This window comes from Phaenicophaeus curvirostris, chromosome 1 (genome assembly GCF_032191515.1).
Source record: "Phaenicophaeus curvirostris isolate KB17595 chromosome 1, BPBGC_Pcur_1.0, whole genome shotgun sequence".
NCBI classification, from domain to species: Eukaryota; Metazoa; Chordata; class Aves; order Cuculiformes; family Cuculidae; genus Phaenicophaeus; species Phaenicophaeus curvirostris.
In genome coordinates this window covers 181,676,904-181,690,318 of record NC_091392.1, presented here as the reverse complement: position 1 = coordinate 181,690,318, position 13,415 = coordinate 181,676,904, and the positions used below count along the sequence as shown (strand labels likewise).

The window sequence follows — 13,415 nt, the reverse complement described above, 5'->3', positions numbered from 1 at the left end:
CATTAAACATTTCAACCAGAATGGAACATGGTATGCTGAAATCCCATATATCAGCATAATTTGTTGGCGTCCCAGGGTTTAAACCATGTGGACGGAGTACTTGCAGGCAGACCCCTGCCTCCCGACTTAACCTGAGAGCTTTCCAGATCCCAGTGTATTAAGTTGCTCATACACGCCTACGAGTGCTGTTCTAGTGACATTCATAGCTCTCTAAGCTATAGCTCCCTTACTTTGCAAAAGAGGGCAGATAACCCAAAAAAGCTATTCTGTGAGACCTGTGACTGACTTCATTAGTCATTTTTGCCCACTTTTAAATGTGTATTTTAGGGTTTCTCGCTTGAGAAGTTTCATCTAGTGGTCAGGAAAGTTGACATCATTAGATAAAGTTGCTTATGGCCTTGCCCAAGTGAATAATTCCAAGGATGGAGATTATACAGCATTTCTGGGTAACCCATTAAGTGTTTGATGGCATTCCTGGTGAGAAATTGTCCTCTTACTATCTAATCAGAATTTTCCTGTGTCCAGTATTCCTCATGTTTTAACCTATGAGAAACCTGGCTGCGTTTTCTCTGTAGCCACACATTTGACCACAGATTCGTAGAATGGTTTGGTTTGGAAAAGACCTTTAAAGATCACCAAGTCCAACCCCCTTGCCATGGACAGGGACGTCTTTCAGTAGCTCAAAGCCCCATTCAGCCTGGCCGAGAACACTTCCAGGGATAGGGCTCTACAACTCCTCTGATAGATAGTTGAAGACAGCAGTGATGTTCTTTCTTCTCCATACTACTGGAATCAAATCATTGTTTGCCCCTCCACCCATACTGCTCAGAGTCAGAAAATTAAAGTTTTAGTGACAGAGGTGCTGAAGTTAGACAGTTGGTTTGGACTATTAAGTTCTACCTTAAACATTTGTGTATTATGTTAGGCTGTATCGTAAATATATAAAAAGAGACATTTTTAACAAATAAGAAGGTGCCATTTTAATGTAATAACTTTTCAGAGATCTGTGTTTTTACCTGTTTTTGTATAACAGCAAGTGTTTAATGTGTTGCTCTTATATTCCTTTCTTCCCCCCGCTCCTCAGGCTCAGTTTGATCGCTATCTTTCTGCTCCAGACAGTCTGATAATGTCCCAGCTGAATTTCCTTCTGAGTGCCACTGTGAAGTAAGTACCTTACCTCTGAATTTCTGTTACGCCTGCATAATGATCAGAAGGATGAATTTGATTAGATTTTAGTGTATCATGATGAGAATCCATGTTATCAGCTGTAATCATATTTGCATTGTCCTTCAGTTTTGTTCTGACTCTCTTCTTTTTGAACAAGCAGTGAGGAATACCTAATTCTGTAACTTTTTTAAGTAGTTACTCTTGATTTAAGGGACACCATCTTTTCTCTTGTTTTTTGAATATAACTGAACCCTAAGGCTAGGGAAAGTGTTATGAATTTCTTTCCACTTAAATATGAACCACATAAAGACATTTTAGATGTGAGCTTAGAGAATTATATGCTGTGCTGATCAGAAACCTTCTCTTTACGTTATTTTTCACACTTTTGTGAAGAATGCAGGTTGCAGAATATACCAGAAATTAAGACAAACACATCACATTTTACATAATACAACAGTATTTGGAGTCTCATTACTAGTACTTGTCCTCAGCTAGATTGTATTACAACATCTTACAATTAAAAACTTACATATGTCAAGGGAAAAATATTGATTATTGGGAATTTTTTAGAATATGATAGAATAGTTCAGCTGGAAGGGCCGTACAGTGATCACCTAGTCCATCTTTCCAGGGTCTCCTCATCCAAAGGCTTCCAGTTTCATGCCGTATACCTCTTACATGGGTTGGCATGAGGAACCTTGGTGCTTTTCAGTAGTTTTTTGGGTCTCTGCTAGGGTTCCCGTTCCCACAGCTCAGCCAGCAGAGCTGACCTTGTTATGCGAGAGCTCCGTTTCAAACAAGGTAGCTTGAGCTGTAAAGTCAGTGAAGCATTGCAACTTCTGCTTCCAGGTGTCAAGCTAGTAAGCCTGTATTTTAGCTCTTGGTATTTTTTTCATATAGGTCTATTTAGAAATCATAATAACATTAAATGTATTTTGAAAGCCTCAATTTTCCACTGCTAACACAGCAGCAATTTTTCAGAGGTAGAGACTTCATGGTACCATAAAGACTCAGGCACAGTGAAGTTACTTCAACTTAATAATTTCTTCTGTCAGATGAAACAAGGTAAACTGGTTATGTATGCACTCTCAGCCCTATCCCATTGATAAGCTTTTTAAACCTCCCTTAGTGCAATTTAAGCAACATGCATGTTATTTTGCAGCAGTGGGCAGGTGAGAGGGGAGCCTGTGTGAGGATGATAGCCATAGCTGCTACTTCTCAGCTAACATGCAGCAGTTTATTAACTTGTTATAACTCAATGCTATAGGTCAAGTTCTGCTCAGAATAATGATTAAAAAAAAAATCTGTTAGCCTGTAGCTTTAAATGCAAAGACTCCTTTTGAAGTTTAAGATACCTATTTACAGATGCATGTTTGTAGAATCACAATCCTAATAGTGAGTACTTTCCATAGTGACTAAACCTTCAAAATACAAAAGTTTCTAAACTATTCAAGCAAAACATATAACCAGTATTTATAATCTCTTGCTGTAGTAATTGAAATTTTCAAGTTAGTTTTGCAGACGTTTGATGTCAGTTCTGAAGATACCATACTTGAATCACATAATTGTGATCCAAGGTTCCAACTGGAACCCAAGAGTTCTTTGGTTCTCAAAATCAACCCACATGCTTTTGATAAGGACCAGTGTATTATGTACTCAAGGGCAATATCATTTGAGCTTTACAACTATGAGGGACATTCCTTCCAATATTTGCCAGTGCACGCCCTTGTCTTTCAAATTCCTTTGTTTTAAGCTATTTATTTATGTGGTTGTTGGTCTTAAAAAGCTCTTTTAATTTCTGTTGAATCACAGAAGCTGAATGCTGGAACTACTGTTTTTAGAAAGTGCTGCCATTTGTGTTAGTGATAAAATGTATTGTGTTGTTATGGCAACTGAAATCCTAATGTACTGATAAATGACACTGACATTATTTGATGGAAAGACTCATTTGATACCGTTCAGTCCTCTGGAATATTTTAATGAACTTTTTCTTTTGATTTAATATATTTGGTGCAATACCATTGGTTTTATACACAGTTGGTATGCAATACTTTCTTAGGAGATTGTCATGTTATAGTATCTTGGTGATTCTAGACTGTGGTCAGAGACAGTTGTTCCACCTGAACACCTTGAATATATTTCACTTCTAATAGTGTTTCTAAATCTGCTACTATAAGGCCAGTATGCTAACAATGTGTTGATACTGGCAGTTGATCCTGTATGTTGAAAAACTGGATACTTTGCATTAGAATAAATGCAAGTTTTGTCTCTTAATCTTCTTTCTCATAGCTTCTGTTTTTTAATATTTCCTGAAAAGACAAAGTTCTGCACTCTTGGTCTTTGAATTTTCTTTGACTTGTCAGTTCCAAACAGCTGGTAAATTCAGCCCTGATTTTACTGGGTGCAGTTTTTGTGTCTTTGTTCCTTTACCAAGGATCACAGCAAGGCTGAATCTGAATTCATGGTTACCTTGGTTTCCTCAGCTTCTCCTGGTGTTCCACTTGCTTTGGTTTTGCTGGAAAATATTTGTAACTACTCTTTCTGATAGACAAAAATGCATGTGCAACTGTAAAAACATCACCATGGTAATTAAAGTAAACTGATTCAATGGGCAACGTAGAACAAACATCATTAGTTTGTCTTAAAAAATATTAAACTTTCCAGTTAAATTTAGCATCCAATCTCTGATGATTTAGATCCAGAAAAATAATGGGGTACAGGCTTCATAACGTTATTGGCCACAGACTGTAGCGAGTTTTAAGTCTCTGACCACTATCAATTTCAGCTCTTCCTTTTTCACTGGTTATGGAATCAGATGCTGTAAAGATAAAGCAGGTAGAATGTATTTGCTGGTAGATGAAAAAAAAGGTGTATGTTTACAAAGAACAACAAGAATCCATAGGAGGCAGAAGGTAGATCACTGTGATTATTAGTCTTCTAAAAGATGCAGGGGAGTGCAGGTGATTTAACTAATGCAAATTAATTAAATCCTTCTACTATATTTTCATAATTGGAGAAATAAAGAAGCTAATCTCTTGATTATCAAGATCATGTATGGGAGTTTATCTATGTACAATACAGAGAGATAAAGAAGCCTTTTGTTTTAAAACTTTTAGCTGTTTTCACAATTGAAGTAAAAGGGCTTTTTAATGTAACTGTGCTGATTTTAATGTGTATTTTTAGTGTATATCTTTAATATCTGGTATGTAGTACTCTTACATCCCCTGTAATTTACAAATTATGTTTTAATTTTGGGTCTTTTTCAGAGAGCAGATCATAAAACAGTCAACGGAACTGGTCTGCAGAGCTTATAGTGAGTTATATGCAGCTGTGATGGATCCTTCAAATGAATATAAGGATCCGGAAACCATACTACACAGATCTCCTCATCAAGTTCAGACGCTCCTTTTGTAATCTTGCTTCTCCCAAGTTTATCAGAATCCATAATTCCATATTTGTTGAGCATTTGCATCAAGTTATTTTTCTGTTTTGAATTTTGATGTGTATGTAACAGTATAGTTTAAATATCTAAGAATGTGGATTTGTTTAATCTGCTTGGCAGAAGTCTAGTCTTTCCTGTGTCTTTCAATACCTTCTATTAGCCAGAAAATAGAATATAGATTAAAAATTATTTTAATGTATTCCTCTAATGGAAATGGACCTTGACAGTATGCAATCTCTTTGAAAAATGGAGTAATGGAAATGAGGTTTTTCCTTGCTGTACGCAATCCTTTCAACTGGAGGTTGAACCAATGTCTCTTATGACCTCACTGATACTTTTATTTGCTTTTTTCCTGTTCTTTCACTTTTTTTCTCAGCCCATCATCAGTGAACACTGATAACTCTAGTTTTAATACAACTGATATATTTTGAATGCCTCAAGTCCATCACTTTTATAGCTCATACATAATACCAGAATATTTGATGTTGGTTTTCAAATCCTGTTGATTAAATGTTTGGGGCAAAATTTGTGTGCTTGGATCCATTATTGTTGTTGCTAGTTCTGATATTTTCTGTAAGAAAAAGAAATATTTGTACTATGTCCATTGCACATAACATGGAACTTAATGCCTTAAGTTATTTGTATAATTTTGTTTTACTGGATGGATTTTGTTTGGTGCAGTCATTCTATAGGAATCCTTATATCAGGTGAAACTCGGAGATCGCATAGGGCTGGAACCAATAACAGTGGGGGTTGGGAAAATGGTTTGCACAGCAGTATGGCTATTCCTCCTTCACATGTACACAGTTTTGTTTTACTTTTTTTTAATTACAGAAAAAAAATCCATCTGCTGTAGAACAAGCATTTATTCTGTTAATAATCCACCAAGAAATTTTCATGGTTTATTTGTCAGCAGTCGTGCTCCAAAACATTATGGTTAAGTTCACCTCTGGGAGCCACAGGTTGTCCTGGGAATTACGCGGGAGAGTCTAGGGGTGTACTTGTGCAAGGCTGATATGTAAAAAGTCATGAGTGAAGATTTCAGTGCAAATCTGAAGTTGGTCTGTGTAGAAACCCTAGTTATATAGAAAGTTATGATAAAAGCAACCTTTGTTTCCAGTAGAAGAGGCAAATTGAGAAGTAGGGCACTTGTTCTCTGTTGGACCTTATGATAATTCTCTGCAAATTCCTTAAACATTCTTCTTTTGGGAAAGCTTTGTTATTGAGAAACCTGAAGGAATCAAAAAGTTAGTAAAAGGAATTTGTGGTGTTCTGTTGTTAGGTTTCTGTTTGTTGTTTGTTTTTTTTTTTTAAGGGATAATTTAAGCTGTTTCCTTGGAAGCATTTCACTTTTTTTTTCCTCTTTGTTGTATGGGTGCCACAGCATTATTACAGTTGCCTGAGTTTACACTCATATTAGATGTGGCTTACTTATATACATCAAGGGGGAGTTGAGCAGTCATTCATATTGAATAACGTACATATATTATTTATCAGTAATAATATTCCCCATATAAAATACATACATAGTGGCAGCCAAGTCTGCAGTTTAATGCACGCTTGCAAAAGAGCAAGAAATAGAGAAGAGCAGCAGCAATACATTTTAGTCACTTGGAAAACACATTGCACGAGATATCCAGTGTGCTCAGAAGTTGGCTACCTAGGTAATACCGCAATAAAGACTTTTCTCCTTTTCCAAATGGGCATAATTTATTTGTATAATAGAAAAAGATTTGAAAGTGTACATGTCTCTGGGAGCTCTTGGATGAGGCATAAATTCTTCTGTAAATGTGAATGTTAGATTGATTCTGTTTTTAAAACCCCAGACAAAATTCTAGAAGCTTCGTAAAGCTCTAATGGATAATTATGCCCTTTTACTAGGCAAGGCACTTTAAATTACTCAGATTTTGCATTACCGTAGTATACATTCAGAAGGCTGTTCATTGTTGTTTAATAATGTTAATATCGCTTAATACAGCTCTAATTATTATCTAATATGTGAAAATTACATCAGTTGTGAAAGATTAATAAATTAGCTTGTTATTAGATTAATGTGTTCATATGAGTGAACTTTTTCCTGAAATTACCCTCAACCTTAGTGTCCAATAATCAGTCAGTAGTTTGCATGAGGATTAGTAAGAACTTGCTTCCTATCTTTGAGTCCATGTAGAGACTTTGCCATGATTTTATCTTCTCTTACTAAAAATGCAAAAGCAATGAAAGTTGTAACCTCTCAAAAATCAAAGTTAATCAGTAATTTTGTCTCTACATTAAAGTAAATGACAAAGGGTAACTAATGAGAAAGGACATCAATAAAAGCATTTGATTTACTGACTTCTGTCTTCCATGTTGTTATTTATTCTTGCTTTGCCATCCTAAGAGGGAACAAAGAAATGTGATTAGATTTTGAACTGCCTTTTCTATTTTGGCTTCTCCGACCCTTTTATTCCACACAAGGAACCATGAAGCTGTAGTCTTAGAATCATAGAATCACCAGGTTGGAAGAGACCCACCGGATCATCAAGTCCAACTATTCCTAGCAAACACTAAACCATGCCCCTTAGCACCTCGTCCACCCGTGCCTTAAACACCTCCAGGGAAGGTGACTCAACCACCTCCCTGGGCAGCCTGTGCCAGTGCCCAATGACCCTTTCTGTGAAGAATTTTTTCCTAATGTCCAGCCTAAACCTCCCCTGGCGGAGCTTGAGGCCATTCCCTCTTGTCCTGTCCCCTGTCACTTGGGAGAAGAGGCCAGCACCCTCCTCTCCACAACCTCCTTTCAGGTAGTTGTAGAGAGCAATGAGGTCTCCCCTCAGCCTCCTCTTCTCCAGGCTAAACAACCCCAGTCTTGTAATAGCTTGGTTTGAAGGATGACCTGTAAGTGTTGTAGTAAATGGAATCATTCTGGGTGTCAGTACTGGGTCTGTATTCAGAACAGTTTCTGCAGGTTTGACTTGAGCATCGCAGTGCATGAAGAGATGCTCACCTGCCTGGGCTGAATCAGTCAGCACTTCTGCTCTTGGTCCTCAAACACTTTGTATGGAGGGGTGTGCCTTCAAAGAGCCGAGTCGGTTATTCTGTGCTAAGCAGCAATGTGCTTGGGAAAACTGGGTGAAGAGAGCTCTTTGAATGCTGCCAGTAGAAGGCAGCGCACTCTGCCTTTAACACTGACTACCCATTTCTGAGAACAGATGTGTAAAAGGCCTCATTTTGCACCATTGTCTGATGGAAAGAGCACTTCTGTAGGACATGAGAGAGCTGGGTTCTAGGCCAAGGAAGTTTGGAATCAACATCTCTTGCCTTCCTGGAGAGCACCCAAGCTTTTGTGTAATATGAAATGGGGCAGCTCTGCTGCAAGGTACCAATGCAAGATACAGGAGGCATGAGATAGATGAGCAAGGAGAAGTTTGGCCCTGTGGTCTGTACAGAGGACTCTCCTGAGGACTCCCAAGCTCTAGGTCTAGATCCAGTTATTATATAGGTATCTCCAATACATGAGTCCCTGAAACAGAATCAGGATCCCAGGGCTTTATCACCCACACATTATCCAGCAAACAGCAAGCTACAAACTTGAACTTGGGTTGCACCCAAGGTGGTTCCTCCATACAGGTGACAATGCCTTGGTGTTTAATGGTATGTTTTCAGATTTTTCCTACCCATTTTATAAATATGCCCACTGCTATAGAAATCAAATATCAAAGTTATTTTAATTATAGCAAGCACGTAGCAGCCCAGCCTCAGTGATGTTTTGTTTTCTATTATAGAAAAAGAGAAACTTAAGGAGGTTAGAAAAGGTGATAATACATTTGTTTTGCAGCATTTCAGAGTCTTCCTCCCTATCTTCTGAGATTTATGACTCTAGGCCCACATTTTTTTCTGTTAATAGTCTCAGTTGTGATTATTTTCATTAGAGATTTTAAATATGTGTTGGAGGAAGATACTTTCAGAACTGCTAAACTTTTCCATTCATTTAAAAAATTCTAGCTGTTCTTTGATCCCTTTACTTGCCTTGCTGAGTCATTTTGCAGGCAGCCCAGAGGGTGGGAAGCTTATAAAGTTTTGAAAATTAAACGAAGGGTTTAGACATATTTCTTTGAGTTAAACACATCCTGCAGAAGCAATACAGACATGGGTGTGGGTTTGTTTGAAATCTAGTGCCACCTGCTTCTGAGGGAAAATGTGGAAAAAGAGCCACTTGCTTATGATGACAGCACCAATCCAAAACAGCCGCGATAGGGTTAGAAGCTATGAATTGATGTTAAATTGATGTTATGTTTGAAAGTGTTCAGACAACTTTCAAAATGCAGGTTAGAAGAAACTGGCAGTGGAAGCGAAAGGCGTGTCATGTAACTGAACTCCTATACTGGACTTACTCATTAAAGGTTTCCAGGACCTCTATGTCTTTTCCTCACTGCTCTTAAGCACTAAACTTCAACACAGCCCTTCAACAATTCTAACCCTTGGGTAATTCAGAATAAAATTAGATACTTCGAGTCACCCAGTGACATACAATGCAGTAGTTGAATTTGGAGACAATTTGGGTTTTGACAGAATTTCAAGACATGGGAAATGAATATAACTTAAACTTTAATATTTGTCCTGAAGAGTAGGAGAGGCAACACCCCTTGTATAGCAGAGCAGCCATCTGCTGCATAGTAAGAAGCCAATTTCAGTTTTTTAGAATCAACCACTTCTTCAAAAGATTTTTAAAGACATTTTAAAGGTGAGCGTATTTTCCTATGCTGTACTAAACCAGGCATGTGCTGCCAAGCTAGGTTCCTGAGCTGGTGTTCCATTGGAAATCCTCACACTAGCCCAGCAGATGTGTTTGCCAAATGCTCAAAAGGTGGGTGAACAACTTATCACACAAAGATCATCTCCTGATCCTCTCGCTCTCTACACCTTTGAGTAAAGAGCCACTTTACGCATAGCTAGTGTGGGGCTAAAGTAAACCCAAGACCTTGCTTGTGTCTATGTCCTTGACCTTAAGGGGTTCAACCCCTCAAAGATGATGCAGGTGAATCTTCAGTAAACTGTAGAATCCTCTCCTGCAAAGCTATGCAAAGGCAAAGTGCAAAGGTGCTCTTTATACTTGAAAATTTATGCTTATATACATTAACGTATATATCTTATGTATATTAAGGCCTAAATCAGGGTATGACCCCTCATGCTAAATGGTCATGCAGACTTTGCATACAATGCAAACATGAACCACGAAGACTTTTCTCTTAAAAAAACTGAGAAGTTTATTTTGACTAGCTTGCTTCAGCAGTGAGGAAACCTTGATTAAGGAAGATATGGCTGAAAGGTGCTTGAACGATTACTGCGGAGCAGCTGACAAAAAAAGACTGTTGCATGTTTCATATTCAGACAATGAAGCTTTCATTTACTGCCTAGCTCACAGATGTGGTATTGTCAAATTGCAGGAGAAATGCCTGGCAGACTCTATCATAGACTATATTTAGGGAGAAAAAAAAAACGTGGAACACGCTATTTATAGAAGCCACACAAATAAGCAGAGTTCTTATCAGCCAAAGATAACATTAGTCGTGATTTATCAAAGCAATCTTTATTTTATGGAAAATGGATAATAGGGTGTAATTTAATCCTTTGTGAATGTAATGTATATTTCAAAGGGTTCTTTTTTGTCAATAAAACCATTTGTTGTACTTGTTAAACTAATTAGTCTTGTTGCTGTTGCTTAGGACATGATAAAAGATGCCTGTTAATGAAAATGGGGAGGAGAAGATGGGTTTTAAAGTTTGTGAAATATTTTGTTCTCCTTGCAGGCCAGTTTTCTCATCAAAACAGGTTTCACGTCTTTCTCTGTGAGCCTTTGTTGACTGAATTTGTGCAAACAGTACACTTGCCTTTTTTAAAACCAAAATTGATTAGCCCAAAAATTCAGTTCATCCCTGGGAAGGTCACCTGCTACAGGCATCAGGAGCTCCTCTGACTTCCCTAGGTACCGATGCTGGCGTGAGCTACTGTGTCTGCTGGAACTGCAGCTGAGCACCAATAGCGAGGGTGACATTCCTGGCCGCTTCTCTTTACTCCTTGCATTTTTTCCACCATATGCAAACACATTCCAGGAGCCATGGAGAAAGCAAAAAGAGAAGAAAACAGAGCTACCTCAGTGTCCTGCATCAGTCCCTGGCCAGCCATGTGCCTTTCACTGGGCAAGGGCCGGTTGTGAAGGGGCAGAGCATGGGGCTGAAGCTGTGCTGAGAATCTTGGCTCTTCAAGAGGTTCTGGCAGTGGTACTGGGCCACAGAGGCAGGACATGAGCTCATTCTCTGGATCTGTAGTTGACCTTGAAAGACCAGAGTCAGAGTGGGCAAGAGGCAGAAGAGGACACATGTTTTATTATGATATTTTTATTTTTCTTAGTGTTTTTAGTGTCCTTGTTTGTATCCTAGCAGTCTCATGAACTTTTAATAGGAATTTATGAATGATTTTTGGAAAAGGACTCTTTAAAAGAATGACTAAGCTCTTAAAGGTCTTTCTCCCTTAGAAATAGCTCAGAAGATACCTCACAGAAGAAATAATTTATGGGGAAATCCTTAAAGAAAGGTCTTGACTCTGCTGTCTGTGCCAGTTCTGCATGGTCATCCCAAGTTCTTTGGTTCTCTTTGTACCCCCTGTTTTATAAAGTGTCCAAATTCTGCATTTTGAATCCTGGATTATTGCATCTAGAAGTGTCACAATTCCTCAAATCTCCTGTACACAGAGGTGAGAAGTAGCCTGGGTCATGCTTCCAGCTCACGTGGCTCCACTGGAAAGATCACGGAGCAGATCTGCCCTCTCTAGCCCTTCCTCACCTTGCTCCAAGGACACCTGCCTACTTCAGCAGGAGACACCTGTCCCTGTTCACAAAGGATGGTATTTCTGCTGCTTCTATTACCAGTGCCCTGAGCACAGGGCAGCAGGCTCACGGCTTAGGGGAAGGCTGTCCAGCCCCTTCTTGGCTGAAAAGAAAGAACAGGCAAATTACCTGACAAACTACTTGGGGTTTGTAGATGATATAGGGCCTTCATTTCAGCAAAAGTCAGAAATTTGAATGGCATGGGCAACCATTCCACTCTTGATTCAAGTGGCCCTGCTGCTCCACACGGAAATGCCATGGGAACAACAAAGTGTTTATCCCTATGAAGATTCATCCCCATGGGCAGCTAAGAGAGAAACCTGTGCCTCAGGTCTGGTGCTCCAGACAACAACAGCAGAAAGCACTCAATGTCTTCTTACAACAGCCTTTGTAACGCCGCAGGGAGCTGTTGTGTCCCAGGACCTAAGCAATTGCCAAGTCAGCTTGCCAGCACTTTGAATTCGAAAGGGCTCTGAATCTGAGGGTGTGGTAGCATTGTTGTCCTCTCTTAGATTTCAGTAATAATTTGTACTTGAACATGCCCTTGCCCTGTTTGGTTTGTTTATAAAATATACCAGTTCCTTCAGATTACCTTCCACAGACTGTCTTGGCAGCACACAGGGATATCACAGCAGTGATAAAAATATGTCAGCTTTCTACTTAAATGGGATCAGTTTAGAGTCCTTTGATTTTTATTTTTTATATCCAGAATGACGAAAGGACAGAAAACTGTTTCACAAAGAGGGTACAAATTAGATTGCCATATGAGGAGTGCTACCAGTTACTTGTTCTTTAGAAGAGATGTCAGGCTATTTTCAAACCACCTACTTTGGGTATGTAGCACAGGTACAGTAACACCTGAACGTAAAGCAGTGGCTCAGAGTAATGTAGGGCACTTAGAGTGGATCCTGGTACCTTGTTGAGTCAACAGAGAGAGCTGAGTGGCTCCTGGAGGCCTCTGAATGGTGACATTGTGGGTCCTTGATACAGCAAATCTGCTTTTTAGGTGCTTATATTGTCAGAGCCACTGTGCCTGCACAATGAGAAGCACTATACAAAGTACAAGCTACTGCTGCCACTCCAAATTATGTTCAAGAAAAATTGAAGGGTTTTGGAGGGGTTGGTTGTTTTGCTGTAGCAGATTTTGTACTGGATCGGGTTGTTCTCATGTCTCCAAGATGTTCTCAGTCATTTATTGTATGTCTCTTCCTCACCTAGTCGCAAAGCTCCCTGGAAAAGGAGTTGTGCATTTTTTAAATCTTTATAAAGCACGGTATTCCAAAAGTTTTCTGGTGTAGTCCAGAAAGTCCTATGGAGTGCTAAACTGAGACCACAGAGCAACAGTGACAAAGCTGAGCTGTCTGAAGGTGAGACCGTGGTGGGTGCGGTGAGGCCAGTGACTGCACCAGGCTCAGGACAGTCAATGCCCAATGCCCCCCACCACCGCTGGTCCATCATCAGGAAGGTCCAGGTGGACACAGGCTTGGAATACAGGCTCATTGCTACCATGGTGTCTTGCCTTTCTCTCTGATTCCCCTTTTTCTTACACAGATCACGCACTGCTGAAGTAAGTGGCTGTGAGCAGGGTGGCAGTCAATGTTTCCTGCCTGCACGCGTCCAGACGACTCCTGGCTTGCTAAGGCCGAGCACAGAGAGGAGGCCATCGCCACACATAGAATCATAGAATCATAGAATAACCAGGTTGGAAGAGACCCACCAGATCATCGAGTCCAACCATTCCTATCAAACACTAAACCATGCCCCTTAGCACCTCATCCACCCGTGCCTTAAACACCTCCAGGGAAGGTGACTCAACCACCTCCCTGGGCAGCCTGTGCCAGTGCCCTTTCTGTGAAGAATTTTTTCCTAATGTCCAGCCTAAATCTCCCCTGGCGGAGATCTTGCACATATAAGTGCAGGATCTGCTCCAATAATCCCTAA

The 13,415-nt window shown here is 39.6% G+C and overlaps 1 protein-coding gene across 1 annotated transcript in view; it reads left to right on the top strand.

Moving 5' to 3' along the window:
• COG6 (component of oligomeric golgi complex 6) overlaps positions 1-6,943 on the top strand; it is a 58,083-nt gene extending 51,140 nt beyond the window's left edge. The window contains exons 18-19 of the mRNA XM_069881706.1: positions 1,085-1,164; positions 4,434-6,943. Coding sequence (XP_069737807.1) covers positions 1,085-1,164; positions 4,434-4,581 — 228 coding nt within the window. The 3' untranslated portion in view covers positions 4,582-6,943. The remainder of the gene's footprint in view (positions 1-1,084; positions 1,165-4,433) is intronic.
• The last annotated feature ends 6,472 nt before the right edge of the window (positions 6,944-13,415 follow it).